Raw genomic sequence first — 17,182 nt, 5'->3', positions numbered from 1 at the left:
GTAAAATGTACCCACAGGCTACAGGTGTAAAATGAGGTGCAGTAGGCTCTAAAAAGTGTAATTTTGACATCCTTAGAGGCCCTCGCGAACCTGCGGACTATCATATTAGCCCTCACCGACAGCGCCCTTCGCTCCCGTTCAATATCGTCATCATCTGCCATGTTAGATGTCAATATATGCCCAAGGTACTTAAATTGGTGTACCCTAGTTAAGCACACACCCCTTAGTCTGACTGGAGGTATCGTTTCTAAGATTTTTCCTCTACCCACAAACACCATAACGACACTCTTTTTGACATTATATAAAAGACCGTGTGCCTCGGCAAAGGCCTCACAAATGCTAACCAGCCTCCTTAGACCACATATTGAAGCACTGAGCAGCACCATGTCATCAGCATAACTTAGGTTGTTTACACATATTCCATCTATATAGCATCCAACTCTGGTGCTGCTCAGCTCCACAATCAGCTGATCAACATATAAATTGAACAGTGTAGGAGAACTCAGTCCCCCCTGTCTGACTCCACACTCCAGTCCATAAGGACTAGAATATGACCCCGCCCATCTGACGCAGTTGATCTGGTTTCCATACCAGTATTTAATAATATTAATGACTTCTGTTGGCAACTGGGTGTCATTAAGTTTTTTCCAGAGAATATCGTAGGAAACCAGATCAAAAGCACCCGAAAGGTCAAGGAAACATGCGTAAACAGCTGTTCTGCGGTCTGTGTAGTACTTCACAGCGTGCTTAACTCCCATTATAGCACTTTCTGTAGACAGGCCTGGTCTAAATCCGAACTGATTGTCATGCAGTTTTATATGCTTATTTAATTGTACATTAAGCACGCTGTCAAGCACCTTCGAGACGACCGTGGCCAGAGAAATAGGCCTGTAGTTATTCTTGTCCGTTAAGTCACCGGTCTTGTTCTTAACTACTGGCACAACTATTGTTTTTAACATGTCATGGGGTAGATACGCATGACTCATACACACGTTATAGAATAAAGCAAGCACACGCGGCAAGTGAGGACCCGCAAACCTTAGATGCTCAATACTAAGCCCATCGTGACCCGGAGACTTTCCTCTTGACATAGATTGTATGATTTGTTTGATGTCTTTAGCAACGATTCTAGTTCCCAGAGCACTTTTAGGCTCAATATTGATCACCATCCGCGAGGGACCTAACGGTGACTTTACTTCAAATCTAGATTTAAAAATTTCCGCTATCGCCTGAACATCACTCACACCTTCGATGCACACAGGCAGGCCAGATTTGTGGTTAATATTGTTGGTGTTTTTCCAAAATGCACGAAAATCCTTTTTCGAGTGATTTGATGCCAAAATATCCATTTTTATCTGGTCTTGTCTATCTTGGCACCATTTTAAGCGAGATTTGAAAATTCTTCTCGTTCTACACATTTCGTCATAATAATAGCCACTCGAAGGCCTACCGTACCACGTCCACATATCAAAGTGACTTCTGGCCTGTCTGTGCGCCTCGGCTACGTATTTATTCCATCCAACAACTTTTTTCTTTCGAGTGTGCTTACTACCCTCTTGTCCGACAACTGAAGACTCACACAAAGCATTAGCTATTTGTACATACAATCGATCTATAATATGTCTATGATTAAGATCTGTACACATACTATCACAACAATCTTGGAACTCATTTGGAAAATCTATGAGTTTCAATCGTTCGTTACATTCCTTATGATATAATTCAATTTGAGCCGCGTCTCGGTCCCCCCACATTACCTTGGTTTTTATAGGCAAACTAGAGACACATCTTTTTGGTACAACTACATCTAGCTTACACTCTATTATCAAAGGGAAGTGATCAGACCATAGCACATCATATTGAACATATATCCTACTAACAGTTTGTGCCGCCACTTTGGTGACCACACAGTGGTCAAGCCAAGTTTTTGAACCAGAAGCTGGACAGGTAAATGTATAGGTGCTAGATGATACACTTAAAAGTTCAGTGTCAATACAAGTCCATTCTTGTTCATTACAAAAACCTAACAGTTCACTGTAAAACCGTTTTGTTGGGTGAGCATTAAAATCTCCCAATATATAAACACATTCTATACTGTACATATCTATAATAGCACTCACCGAGCTGAGAACATCCGTGAAATCCACTATATTCACTGCCTTATCATTAGGCATATAAACACTAAACACTAAAAAACTCTTATCTTGCAACACTATTTTAATTGCACTAATACGCGGGTTGTCACACGGTATCACTGTGACGTTGGGATACATACTGCGCCTCCACAGTAAAGCTACGCCACCATAAGGCCTTCCTTGTAACATACCAGTCGAAGTATCCATCGCTGTTGTTCCCGTACAGTTAAATTCATCACTTATTGAATTTAAGTATGTTAACTCGTGTGAGAAAAGCCAGGTTTCTTGTAGTGCTATAATGTCTACACTTTTACACATATCTCGAACATTATTCACAGAACGTTTTATGTTCTTACAGTTAAAGGTTGCAAATCTGTGTATGTTACTATCCATTAATTAGATGTAATCTGACCGTCCTGACCGCAGGTAGCAGTTACATTCGTAATTCTTGGTCGGAAATGCACGAAACGTCTGAAAATAATCCCTTTTGGCCACATTTCAGAGTTCAAAAACATATGCACGTCAGATTGCGATACAAAAAACTTGTACGCGTTATAGTCCGTTTGTTTTCTTAAGTTAATTTTCTCCAACTTAACGCTGATTGCTGATTTTCTAAAGATATAATTCTCTATGTCGAAATCTGCAGTATCTTTATGCACATTCGTAATAAAAATAGGTACTTTTCGGTCCGCCGGTTTGAATTTTTCGCCAGCATCAATAACACTATTACCCATTTTACCCATAAAACGTTCCTTTATTCTTTATTTTCTATTTCGTACAACAATCCATTCATTATTATTATCCGCATTTTCCATGTGCCGATTCAGTGTAACAACGTTCGCAAACGATTGTTTATATTGTACTTCCATCGAGTCGCCCAGCTGATCGACTAATGTACCGTTATCAGTTAACTGCAGTGACTCATTCGCCGCAACGTTTGCCGGTCGCGGCGACGAGTTAAGCGCTGACAACGGGGGTATATTCTCAGCTGTTATAATTTTGCATTGAATACCCTCCACCTTATTTATGCTTTCACTTTCGTTTTTATTTAGCGCTAACGATTGATTATTATTATGACTGTTTAAACACTCCGCCGTCGAGCTACTATGTTGTGACAATAATATTGATTCATTATCTCGACAAGCTCCTCTCTTCCGGTTTATATTGTGGGGTGAAACAGACACGGAAATGTTTTTTATGTCTTTTTTAAGCTCCTCTAGCTGATCCGTGGTAACGTAAGATGCCTTGATATTTTTGATTTCGGCCTGAACAACCGTAAGATCTTTAAGCAACTTCGACACGTCAAGATGATCAAAAGTTATGGGTGGCAGCTTTTCCAAGTCACGAGCCACAAACACAGGCATCACATCAGGCTCGGTCACTTTGAACACACTGATAATATCGTTCAAAACTCGATTATCTTTGCCTTGTCCCTTTCTTGCTTTTTTTCGTTGATCCGCAGGCAAAGATTCAAATAACAACGACTTCGATTTTTCAATTTGCACACTCGTAAATGTTGACAAACAAATTTTAGTTAAACTTTCTTCATCAATCAACGATAATTTATTCTGAATGTACGATAACATTTCATCAACAACTAAATTACAATTATTACACTTAAGTGTAGACGACATCGCGGAATATTATTTTCTACCGCCACTGAGAGACACACAACACGGTTGACGGTGCGCGCGCAACTGCAGGTCACAGAATTGTGCGATACTCACGCGATTTCTCATTATTACACAAATTCCAGAGATGATAGTCTACTATGACGTCATCATCTGACATTTAGACTCAACACTATCTGACATAAATGGTGTTTCTTATTTGTACATTTGGGAGCAAAGAAACGAAGCCACTAGCTTCTTTTGTTTTTCATAATTTTCTTGATAAATATTTTCTAATACAACACTTTTTAATTGGTAACGTACCATTAAAACGAGAATATTTTGTTTTAAAACAAATAATTTTCTTTAGACTTATAAAGGGTTCTTTAAAATGAAAAAAAAAACGCTAGTAGTTCTGTTTCTTTGCTCCCAAATGTAATTCTTAAATTTATCCTCTTAACTTTATCCGTTGGACAAATTAGTTTGATCCTGTATAGTGTATAGCTAGGCTGTTCTGTAATTGTCAATTTGAAACATTCGAAGTCATCTTGATCACGGTCGCTATGGCACTGGTTGTGTCGATCTTCAGCTCTACACATCCAACCACTACCAGCCACTTTGCGGATATCGTCACTTCATCTAGCTGGATACCCTACACTACGCTTGCCTAAACGCGATCTCCACTTTAAAACACGTTTACCCCAACAGTCATCGTTTGTTCGACAAATGTGACTACATCATCAATAACCTAGCAAAGCCGAAACCGAAAAAAAAGAACAAAATATCTGTGCCTAAAGTCTGATTCACGAAAAATATTCGCCACAATTCCTGGATCTAGATTGGACATATGTACTTCTTGGAAAACACATAACCCAAGTTAGGTACGTCATGCGGACGATTACAACAGTTATTTTGTATCAAGGAAAAAATAATACATGAAATCTTGTTTTACTTTTGTTTATTTATTATCATAACTTGTTTTCCGTCTACAGCTTCGCTCGTGTGGAAATTTAGGACAAAATTTTGGGCATTTTTATGGGACAAGCCCGCCACAACCTCCCAAACCGCTGCAACTCCTGTAAGCCAGGTTCTACAGTAGATAAAACCATGAAAACACCAGAACATTGAAGTCCGACGCGTCTCAGGGACATGAATGACTGTCTTGGATCCCGCAACAAAATAGATCAGAGGATATTATTTGACTGTGACTGCATAACTGGGAGAAACCCAGTCACAAGGCATTACGGAAATTAGACATAAAATTAAGTGGGTCCTATGGGTGAGCTGTTATACTTGCTTCATGCTTATGGCAAAAACTTAGACTACTGTCACTCCCCAAAAAGTAAACTTGCCAATGGTGGTCATTATTTTAACCTCTTTGTATACACTTAAGATGTTCTAAACACATACTGGTACGAATGGTATCATTCCTTTGCATTCAAGTAAAAAATTAAAAACACAATGCTGCTTTCATGTTTCATATTATTCTCCAGAAGCAATTAATGGTGCGAAAAACTAGTCTTTGAACGAAACATCACATACATATTATTTTGACTTCAAAAAGAACAATGAACACACACCAGCATATGAAGCTACCCCATTTCAGCTTTTCTTTAATACAATTTCAACTTTACCGTATTGCAAATAAAGTCTTAAATCTATTGAAGGCTATTGACAGCTTGGCATCTAGTCTAGGCGTTCCATTTTTAATATGTTAAACAAAAACAAAATTCCGTTCTTTGTATTTTCCCAAACATTACACCTACACCTACGGGAAATACATTAATTCAAAAATTAATTAGTTTATGTTGAAAAGTTCAGTAAACCTTGTTTCAATAACCCATCTATCTGTAAAGTTAACTAGAGATGTAATTTTAACATAAGCTCCAAAATGTGGATTAGCTTCTGCCATGGGGCTTCATTCGTATGCCCGTGGGATAAAAAGTATCCTATCACCCATACGAAATTTCATCAAAATCCGTTCAAAGTAGTTTCAGCGTGATTGACGCTTGTACGCTTGGCTCTTTGGTCGGATGAACATAAATAACCTCGGAATTGATTCATTATTGATTATTCTTTGGATATAGAAATCCCAAAAATCAAATGTTCCTGTTAATGACAATAAGCTCACTGTTAAGTACATACATGGGATCAATCCCATCAGTAAACATAACTGGTGAAAAGTGGATCATTACACTTCTGTCTACCACTTCTGAGATTAAAAAGGCACGGTGTTAGCTTTTAAAACGTGTCTACAAAACACGACAGACGATGTAACAAACAATTCTGTTCAATGAACTTGAAAATTGTTTCTAAACGTAATGGTATTCATTGGCAACATGGCGCCGGCTTTACAACCGCCATTTTGTATTTTGTAGCTTGTAAATTGTAAAAGCATGTAAGTACTACACAATATCATCAAGCGGTTTAGTTTTGATGATAGATAGAGATGAATTTTAATTTCATTTCAAGTTTTGTAGCTTTTTTTTTTGGTGGGGGTAAAATCATCCAATGACAATGTCAGACTCTTACTGACTAAAAACCACCCTGTTCCTTCTCCTACTTTGAGCCGGAGCCCCGGTAAATTAACCGGTAAAGTGTTATAGTGTTATATTTTCCGCAGTTCCGGAAAGTTTTTTGGCTAAGAGTTTAATTTTGTTGTCTCTATGGTATTTTTGACAATTTAAAAACAACGAAATCTCCAACTATCTTGGTCTCAATCGAGTAATAGAACCTTAAACTTTAATAATTACGGTACATAATACGATAAATCTTTTCGATAAGTATAATTTATCACCTTTTGATGCCCAAACCGACATTTTTAATAAGCCAAACCATAAATAACTCAAAAATCATACCATTAACTGTCAAAACGGAAATAAACAATAAATAATTTATTGATCAAAACGAGATTACACCCATTATTACAATTTTAATTATACAAGTAATAAATAACCTAAAATATTGATCCTTGCGCGGGCGCATGGCGCCGACGCCCGTTATGATTCGGGTGAATCATGCGCATACCTTGACATATGGCAAGACGTTGACACTAGGACATTTAATGTTCCTAGGATATTTGTATGCAGCCTAGGTACCGTGTCAATGATGTTTATGACAAGTCAACAAGTAATAATAATTATTATAAATTTTACTATTGACTAGAACCAGTTTTTCATGGTCTCGCTTTCTATGATTTATACGAACATTCAGCGGTCAGTTTATACTGGGTTAGCGTAGGTCGATGTAACAGGCCTATAATCAATTTGAATTGTATATGTGTTAAACGTATATTTATTTGTGTTAAGCTTATGCAGTCTGTTTTATTTTTAATCATAATTGGTTTAGTGGCAATGACTTCAGCTGATAGAGTCACGTGATTTTTCTAAAATTTAAGTATTTTTTTAGGGATTTATATACATCAATTATTAAGGAGCATTTAGTGATTACTTAACCCTTCGTATGCCGTATATAAGACAACAATAGAAAACACATAGTGTCTCGCGTAGATCTGCGTTTACGATACAACGGGTTAAACTATTCATTAATAACGATTTTGTGTCTGAAAACAATTTCTAAGCACTGGCTCTGAGTACGGCGGTTAATAAAATATCTTTTACAAACATAAAATAGTTTTTTGTGCATTTCTCCTCTACAATCCAATAAGGTTACTTTTGTCAAACTGTATTTTATTTCCGTAGGCCAACCTTAAAATACAACTCATTAAATTCCTCAAAACGACATTAATTGACAGACATTAATTTCTCATATTTTTGCATATCACGCGAACACATCTAGTCGGCTTAATTAAACGTTTTATAATATATAAATAGTCCTTTTAAAGGAGAGATACAATAAATCATTAGTCCATGTTTTACGTCCATAGTTTTACATATTCGTTTATGGGCGGTATAGCTTGTTATGTTATGCAAAACAGGACACGACTGACGTCTCATAATTAAATGTACCATAATTTATATAGAACCAAGCCATTTAATCCCCGAAGGGATAGGCAAAGATGGGGATTTTTCATGATCATCAATTTCAAACATCCCATCAACCCATGTATCCCATCATCCCATGTAATAGGGAGCAAGTGACATTATATCGGCTATAGCAAATTATAGCAAATATTGTCCGAGGTTAAGCTGAAAATTTAAAAGGTTTCATAGAATTTTAGCCAATCCGGGAATTAAATTCAAGATCCTATGCTTAACAGTCGTGGTTGCGGCCTATTCGAACAACAACAAGGCACTCTTACCTAATTAAATATAATAAAATATTATAATCCCATTGACCTTAAAGCTCACAAAAAAAAACTGTCACAGTTTATTAAAAAAATAGTGTTGGGAAAAATATTGTTTCGTCCAAGCCGAAAGCCGATTAATAAGTTCGGGTTTCGGCCGAATTTTCTTCTTTTATTTTCGTGTAGCAATTTGTTATGATTATGCCGCGTTGTTTTTATATTTTCAATGGCAATCTGTAGGGATTTAGAGAAGTGTGACAAGGTCTCGGAATTGAATAACAAGATGAACTTTAAAGTTGTTTTATTTTTCTATTCTGAACTTCTTCGGCATCCAGAAAGCGATTTCGATTGTTATTAGGGCTTTATATTTCGTAATTTGTAATAAGCACGGAGTTTCATAGAAAAGTATCAATAGTTTCAAACAATTGAGACACTAACTTACAGGTAACGTAAAACTTTTCTTTAGGCCGAGAACTCCAGTTTCGGCTATAACTCGGCCGAAACCACAGACCCAACACTACACACTATTATACCGCCTACGCCCTACACTAATCAGTACCTTTACATAACGAATATACAAGCCAATTCATTACAACCGTGAAGTCAATGATTGTTATATTTAAGACGGTAATAAATATTAATAGCTTATGTTTAACTACTAGTATAAAGCAGGAAATGGTCGTAAAAACTATAAACTTGGCGAAATTACATTTAAAAAACATTACTCTAATTAAATTACGTATTTATTATCTCAATATCAATATTAGATGAATGTATATAAAAAATATGTTTAGGAAGTTGTCTTAAATTAATACGTTAATTGGTTATGAATAAGAAAGGATGTTTGTTTGTCTTTTTTGCCACATCATAACGGAACATTTTTATAGTACAATCTCGAGATAATTAACAGACTTGAGAATTGAGTGATAGAGTGATAGTTTTAAGAAGAAAATCGATCGATATATAAGCGAAAATTACCACAAAAGACACTTAAATATACGATTTATAAAAGCGCTTAATAAAATGCATGTTATATCAGAAAGTACCTTTAACCGACGAGCATGCATAAAAAGACTGATGACTGTTGATGAAGTGAAAGAGGTGTATAAGAATCGTAGCAATTGGCATTACATTGTCTCTGCTTACCACCATGGGAGACAGGCGTGAGGTTATGTATGTATGTATGTATGTTATATCAGAAAGTTTATTGGACAAGATGTTGCTTAAGATTGAAGGGCCGAAGCAAGCGATAAGCGACACATGTTGGGGTGCTGTCAACATCGCTACACCTACGATACGCCCACTGAAAAATATGTCGCAAGTTGTCACATAACAACATAACATATGAGTGACCTTATAATAAAATCGGAAGAAAACAAAGTTTTGGAAGTTGTAGAGATTTTTCATTCCTTTTTTTTGGCAGAAGTGCGGATGTTACTCCTAAAAGTTTGGAAGACAGCAATTGATTTTATAATTAGAGAGAGAAACAGCCGTACTCAGAGACATTTAAAGATTACTTAAACTATTGGTAACGATTTTGTTCCGAAAACAATTGTAACAATTATAAACAAGTTATAAACAAGTAAACATTAAATTACTATGAGTACGGCGGAGAGAGAAGATCTGTAGCTTACTTTTCGCTGGTTCTAATTATGTTATATCGGGTCTTACTACTGCCATAATTGCGATTGTTATACACCAAAAGTAGTTCTAAATTCCATGATAATAATTATCATTATTTACAAAGATACATAACAAAGTCATAATCTGGATACTATTCGAGTCTACAAGCTATTATGCCCTATAGACATCCATGGACCTACGAATTTAAAAAAATAACTTCTGACTGCTACGTAAGTATTATCAAAGCCAAGACAGTCAAACTTACTATCATTAAACGCGGCAAAGACGCGGTCAATAGAGTGCTAATTAACTTCAAATATACAAGAAAGTTGATCTCTCGATATTAATTGGTCAAAACTTGATTAACAGTTGATGCTGCGTCGTGCGCCGGCGAAAGAGAAAACTAATTGTCAGTTTAGATCAAATTATCATTAGTTAGTAATTATGTTTCAGACAAGTTCTATGCACTTATAGAACGCAAGACATCTATTAACAGGTATTTTATAATGTGTAGTTTCGAAATTGCACTTTATGTAGGATGGGTATAAAATAATTTTTTTCTTAACATTTTTGGCCTGCTTTAAATCCTGAGCAAATAGAGATGATGACAGAGTATGAAAATTAAAAATCTATTTACTCCATCAGTTAGGTAATAAAAACATTTAAGAAACGTATTTTTTTATTTTGTCATATATGATAGCGATACTTAGATAAAACGTACCTAGAAGTGACGTCACGCGATTTTTCAAATCAATATTTCTCTGAAAGTATTTGTTTCCGTAAGAAAATAAAAAAAACATGTCTAATGTTTTTAAATAATCTACAAGATAGACATTAAAACACAAATTAGTCATTTCCCTATTCAGTTAACATGGAGTGATTGCTAGACTGATTATTATTGATACAAACATCTAAAATAATGAGGGTATTGTTAAATGCTCATCCGGGCATGTATTCCGATAAAATCTGAAAGTATCTATGATCCGCATCACTATTGTTTTACGCGATGATAAAAATAATAAATTTTTTCCTAAACTATATTATTACAAGAATTTTGATTGCACTTAATAAAGAATTACAAGACAAGTAATAAAATAAATAATAAACTCGAAAATTTTAAACCGACAGAATTCTTAAGCCCTTAAAAGGTAAGAACAAGATTGCTAATAGAATTTTTATATCTCATTTTAAACCTCACAGGTGTTGGTCTTGCATCACATATTATTTGGATTGGACACCTTGAATATACAATTGTGCCCACTTACGATACGTAGGCTTAAATGACAAGAGACACGCATTTCTAAAAGCTACCAAAAAGGTTTCGTTGTCGCTCGAAAACCATAAACACAATGTCGATCCAAATTCAAAGTAACGTCATAAAATATCGAATTGGATGAATGGAGAAAATATGGATGACAGTATTATGTCGCATAATAAATCAATTCATTAGATCATGTGAATTTTTAAGAAACTCTTTCGATTTAATACGATAGTGGGAATATTTTTGAATCACTATTTAGGCACTAAGCGTAAGTTAAGCACTATGTTTTATTGCAATAAGTATTTTTAAACGTAACCTATATTTAACAAATTTAAAGTTTTCATAACAACTAAACAGAAAGCCTGAAAAATCTAATGTTAACATCATAGATATAAAATACTATACTCATGGAACTCTGTCAAGATTAATAAAGATTCTAAATAAAGAAACGTTATTGTTTTTCAATAAGATAAAAAAGTGAGTTCAATAACATTAACTACGCACCTTTTAGACCGGACCCTCGTGTACCTCCAAGTATTGCTGCTATAATGTCCAGAACTGGACGGACAGAGTAACAGCTGCAAACTGTTCGGTCGTGGCTGCCTCTGCTTCTTCACTCTCAATTTCACAACATCTTCTTCAACTTTCTTCTTCGCTTCTCTCAATGGCGGCTTCTTGGAATCCACACTCCATCTTCGCTCGTCTATAATAGCATCCTCCAAATTCAAGTGATCCAGTCTATCTTTGATAAAACTCTTCGTTCGCAGTAAATCTGGGGTTACATCTAACTTATCATGCCTTCTCATCTCGATAGGAGACAGAGGTGGTCTTCTAGGTTCGAAGACGACTTTGGAGTACTCGTTACTTCGACGCCAAAGACGGGGCGAGAGCGGCCAAAACCGTCCATTCTGCTGTCCAGATTCCATCACCATTTTGAATTTTAATCACTTTTTATTCACATATAACACGCGACTTTATCGATGCTAGAACAATTCGATAATGAGCTTTAGATCCTCTAACACTTGTCTCATTAGAATGCGACGCGACAGCTGAACGTTCATTAGTATTAATCCGAGAGCCGTGTACACGTCCGTAGCATCCGTTAGCTATCCATATACTAAACATTGTTGAAATGAAAAGTGCATAACAAACGCGCCCACGCAATCAATCATGCGAACCGTCTACACTAACCATAGATAAAGATGGAGTGACTACTTCGATGACTCAAACAGATGTGCTAAGTGTATTAAAAATATTTATTAGACTTTTTTTGTTTCATACATTTTTCCTGTTTTCATAAATGTGGTTAGGGAAAGAGAAATGGTGTCGCCGCATTCTACGCGACCAGCTTAATGAACTTTAACAATTTAAACGAGCCTGACCCTAAATGGGACAATTTTTATCAATTTCTGTCGTCATTTTGTGGATTCTGTGCAATTAGTTGAATTGAGGGCAGTGGTCGGGAAATCGCGGGTCATTATATCCAAGCGCCGCCATTAATTAAACTGTGTTTGTCCTTTACAGTAATTTGTAGAACTATAACGGGATCTGTGGATATTTGGCGTAGATTTTAATCACTTTTTTCCTGTTTTAAATGTAATTTAAGAGATTATTGCACTTTCCGAGCGGAAATTGTTTGTGTAAACCGATACAGATCTCACGAAGGCGTTTGCTTGTATTCTAAAGGCAACGGAAAGAATAGTTTTATGTTTTCCTGCCTTTGTTTTGATAACACAAAAAAATCTAGCGAAATCTGAGTTTGACGTCTCTACTGCCATTTTAGGGAACCGAATCGTGACCTCTTTACAGACACTAGCCGAATAGCCTGTAGAAACTAAAAAGGACTTAAACAACAGAGCTTCAAAATTCAATTTAGACTGACAGATGGTTAGGAAATTTCTGAGACGGTTGATAGCTGTTGGACTTGTGAGAGTCATAAAGCATGGAGAAGGTACTATAGTATTGATATCGGATGTCACCGAATAGTGTTGCATACTAAATGCTGGCTCAGGAAACTCGGCAGGACGTTGATGTGTGCGTACGGGCATGCTAATGTTCCGATGTAGTATGCAGATAGGAACGTTTCGCATGGGGTGATTTAGTAAGGTAGCTTTTGGCTTTTAAAAATGTTACAGTTAAATGTTTAATGTTTTTGTTTTTAGGTTTAACATTTACTTGTGTGTATTTCGTTTAGTGTTGTTATCATTATGATGTCATACTTTAAAAATGCATTATGTCTTCAATCCTTTTCCTTTGGGGATTTTTTGATCAACCAAAAATTTAGTTAGTGAAATAATTTCAATAACATTTCCTATTACTTTGTTTACTATTTTCCGCCTTTTTCTCTCTTGACGCGACTAAAGATGATTCACAGTGGCAATTCCAAGGATACATAAAAAATCTGAATTATCCTGATAACGATACTTATGTAACTAATGAAATGCTAGAGGAAACTAATAATAAATACTTTGAACAATAAAACAAAACACTCAGACTAAGTTAGGACTTGCAGGAAGATATAGAAAGGACTAGTAAGTTAGACTGAATCGACGGATGCGTTCAATACGTGTAACAATATCACAATACATATTACAATGACTGAGTCAGCCAACAATTCTGGAAATACAAACGAAATCAATGCTTGTTGACATTGTAGTGTCAATGTGTGGGATGCAGATAGCATTCCTACATAACGACGAATGATTAAGTGCTTTAATGTCTTTATTATAAGTTTTATTATTGCTTGGTCAGTTAGTTATTTAGTCCTTCAAACTTGGCCGTTTTGATTGTCAAACTCTACTTTTTAAAGTCTTTAGTTATTATTGTATCAACAAATCGGTATTTTTTTTAAGGGAGGAAAGTCATCCAATGACTTCTACCGCCCTAGGCGAGAGTGAGTGTCAGACTCTTACTGACTAAAAACCACTCTGTTCCTACTCCTGCTTTTCGAGCCGGAGCCCCGGTAAGCCCCGCAGGTCCGGGTCTTTTAGAGGTCTAGTGCGTGGATTTGGACCTTTCCTTTGTGGATTTAAAAGGTTTATTGCTTAATTTTATTAAAATATTGCAGTAAGGACGGATGTAAAGGTAATATCTACTTCGCAGGAGGTCGGAAACCTAGCTTAAGACGTCATATTTGTAGCTTATGTCCAGTAACGGACGTATATAGGCTATTGAATCATGCTATTTTTGAATAATATATTAACTTGAATAATGATTAGGTTCACTGTCTCTCTATATGTTGTGTTGATCAAGTCACCGCGACTGTTATATCAATTTTGGATTAAAATCGGTTGATGGGCTTTTCTTTTTCGTTTATTTCATGAGCCTCATGATCACTCTCTCTCTCTTTCTTATGAAGAGGGTGGGTAAACAGCTATTGAAATAAGTTTATTTTTACTTTCCTAAATATTCTTTTTAATGGAAATACCAGCAAAGTCTTTATGAAATCTTTTTCCCTATGAAAGTGCGATTAATATCATCTTCATGACTGCTGCTCAGTTCATTATTTGTATAGTCTTCTGTTAAAAACCAATTTTATTTAGGTATTAAGTAAGTAATCAATTTAAAAGAACAAAACCATTGTTTCCTTTTTCGTTACGTCTGTTCTAATGTGCCACTCCTTTTGGGACAATCCCTGGTTAAAATTTCATAATGTTGCTGCAAGGGAATCCCAACTTTTTACTAAACGATATCTATATATTTTCAAAATTATTTTCCTGAATCAGTTTCCGCGAATAATTTATATATTATAAGGAGGAGCGGTTAATAATATGTATAGCTAATGAAACCGGTAGAGAAATCGATAAACATAGGTACATAAAGAGCCTAACCAAACACAGAACTTCCTTTTTGGAAGTCGGCTAAATATCAAAAAGAGGTGTGAAGTAATTAGTTATGTAGGATAATTAATAATAATGAGTTTGCCTTGTAATATTTAATAGCTGTCGGCCGGTAGGTCAACAACATAGCGTTTATGTGTAGGATGCGCATACGCAACGGAACTGCGTGCCTCGATCCACGTACGGTGCGATGATTAACGTTTTATGAATCAATAAATCCTTTACTAATATATTTGTTGTGTGTGGATTTTACTTGTTTTGAATGTTAAGATTTGTTATTTTTTTTTTATTAATAGTTTTGTAGAATTATTTACTTTAATTCCTTTTCAATACGAGTTATAAATCGTTGGCAAATATTATGTTGTTTTTTTTTATATGTGCAAAGTGAAGCTAGGTATTATTATCAACAAGTGTTGCGTCACAATCGATAAAGATTGAATAAGAATTGTCGAATCATATTTTTTCATTGGAAACGTAGCGTTCTTTCCGAAAATGCATTTGCGTAAAATTCTTCGTTGACTATGATTCAGATTTTGTTTAGGTTCTTTTTTATTTTATCTTTTCATACTACGCAAATAGCTATATACATAACGTCACGCCGTTTAATATTTGAACGGGTAGGTAGAGTTATACGTGTACAATGTAACATACACTTTTCACCTATTATGTTAGGTTAGGAATCCATGTAATCCAAATGCGTATGCCCCCAAACTTCGTGCTATTACTGAGAACTTCCCTCAATAATACTTTGACTGACTCAAGCGAGGAACACAAGATCTCTGGTTCTCTTTTAATACACACAGACTAATAATTTCTATAAAATTTTGTAGCGGAACTAATGGAGAGTCCAAGAAAGCTTCGAAGGACAACAGCATATTAGAACAAAATAGGACCAGAATAGCAAGACCTCCAAGAGTATCACAACACTTAACAAGCCAAGTCCAACTTACACTGGTGATATATGTCCAGGACCAGGATAACATGACCTCTCAAGAGTACGGCAATACTTAACAACCAAAGTCCAACTTACACTGGTTGAGTATACCTTAATGTGCTGTTCTCAGACAATAGCCGGAAACTTGGCTTCTACTGCAGAAGCCATACATGGTATCTTAATATCGTATGCAGTGTCAGTAGCTGGCACTAGGGAATTATTAGCTGATGTTGCTTCGATGGAGTTCCTAAGAGACGTTTAGGAATGTAAGCATTGCTTTCTAAGTGCAGGTGTGAGGAAGGAAGATGGTGTGAAAGGAATTTTTAGATAATCGTTTATGTTGGACAAGCGTTTGATGATGAAGTTGTTGGTAGATGTGACATCCGGAGCTGCGGACTACCTAGCGGGTTTACCGGGGCTCCGGTTCGAAAAGCAGGAGTAGGAACGGGGTGGTTTTTAGTCAGTAAGAGTCTGACACTCCCTCTCGCCTCACCCAAGGCGAGAAAAGTCATTGGATGATTTTCCCCCTCAAAAAAAAGGTAGATATTCCGATAGCCGGTGCTTTCGTTTGTGATAGTTTTATGTGCAAACAAATAAATAGATTTTGATATATTTTGACTTAGTGATAGATAGATTATTAGAGGCAACGTAGTAACGATTCCATACTTACAATTTGTATCGAAAACAATTGTTAAAGGCTGGGTTAAGTAACCGTTAGGTCTGAACCATTAATCAAATTAAAACTACAGAATCTTAATTTCACTCTAAGCACCCATTAAAATTAAATAAAGCCCACAAAATATTCCATCAAGATGTTCAACCAAAATTAAAAAGAAAAACATAAATAAATAAGACATTTCTAGAAAGAATTCCGGTCTCCATTATTTTAGCTCGCCAGCTGTGTCGTGTCAAACTGCATTGTAAATTCCAGTAGTGAGCCATTTTGAAACTGCATACCATAGTGTCCCAGATATCTAGAATAGCTTTTGATTTGGACAATGCCCATGAAGGCTGATATCAAATGAGTTTGATATCGCTTTTGTTTGATCTATGGTTTCATTGTTACTTGTGGAATGGAAGTCGTTTGAATTTTGGTTTTGGTTGGTTCTCTTTGTAGTCATATTCATTTCTGTTAGGTATTTTTTGGTGGAGTAAAACTGTGTGAGTATTTTTTTATGGCTGTCATAATAGCTAAATAGGATATAGGTATAGGCCTGCTTTACTATCTAGTTAAGTTTCTACTAATTTAACAAACACCACACCACATTTTAGAGGCGTTACAAGTGCGTTGTCAGCCTTTTGGGGGTTAGGAATGTAAGGGTTATTGGGGAATCGGGGATTGAGAAGAAGGGCAAAATTGGGCCTCCGGTAACCTCACTCACACAATAAAACAATGCAAGCGTTGTTTCTTATTTAAACTATATTTATTGTACTGTATTGTATTTAAACTAAAAGAAACCTGATCAATAATTATTCGTTACACCGTAAAACACCACAAAAACATTACAAAATACGAACTAAAATGGTTTTCTTT

General features: G+C 35.8%; 1 protein-coding gene across 11 annotated transcripts in view; it reads right to left on the bottom strand.

Moving 5' to 3' along the window:
* The window catches only part of LOC118277302 (focal adhesion kinase 1), a 175,868-nt gene that overhangs the window by 47,632 nt on the left and 111,054 nt on the right, over positions 1 to 17,182 (bottom strand). For 6 of the 11 annotated variants that reach the window (XM_050696639.1, XM_050696628.1, XM_050696630.1 and 3 more), the window contains exon 2: positions 11,380 to 11,858. The exons of the other annotated variants lie outside the window; for them this stretch is intronic. In XM_050696639.1, the coding sequence (XP_050552596.1) occupies positions 11,380 to 11,807 (428 nt within the window). In that variant the 5' untranslated portion in view covers positions 11,808 to 11,858. The remainder of the gene's footprint in view (positions 1 to 11,379; positions 11,859 to 17,182) is intronic. 11 annotated transcript variants of the gene reach the window in all.

Source organism: Spodoptera frugiperda, chromosome 10 (genome assembly GCF_023101765.2).
Source record: "Spodoptera frugiperda isolate SF20-4 chromosome 10, AGI-APGP_CSIRO_Sfru_2.0, whole genome shotgun sequence".
In the NCBI taxonomy this organism is placed as follows: Eukaryota; Metazoa; Arthropoda; class Insecta; order Lepidoptera; family Noctuidae; genus Spodoptera; species Spodoptera frugiperda.
This window is presented reverse-complemented; position numbering and strand designations above follow the sequence as displayed.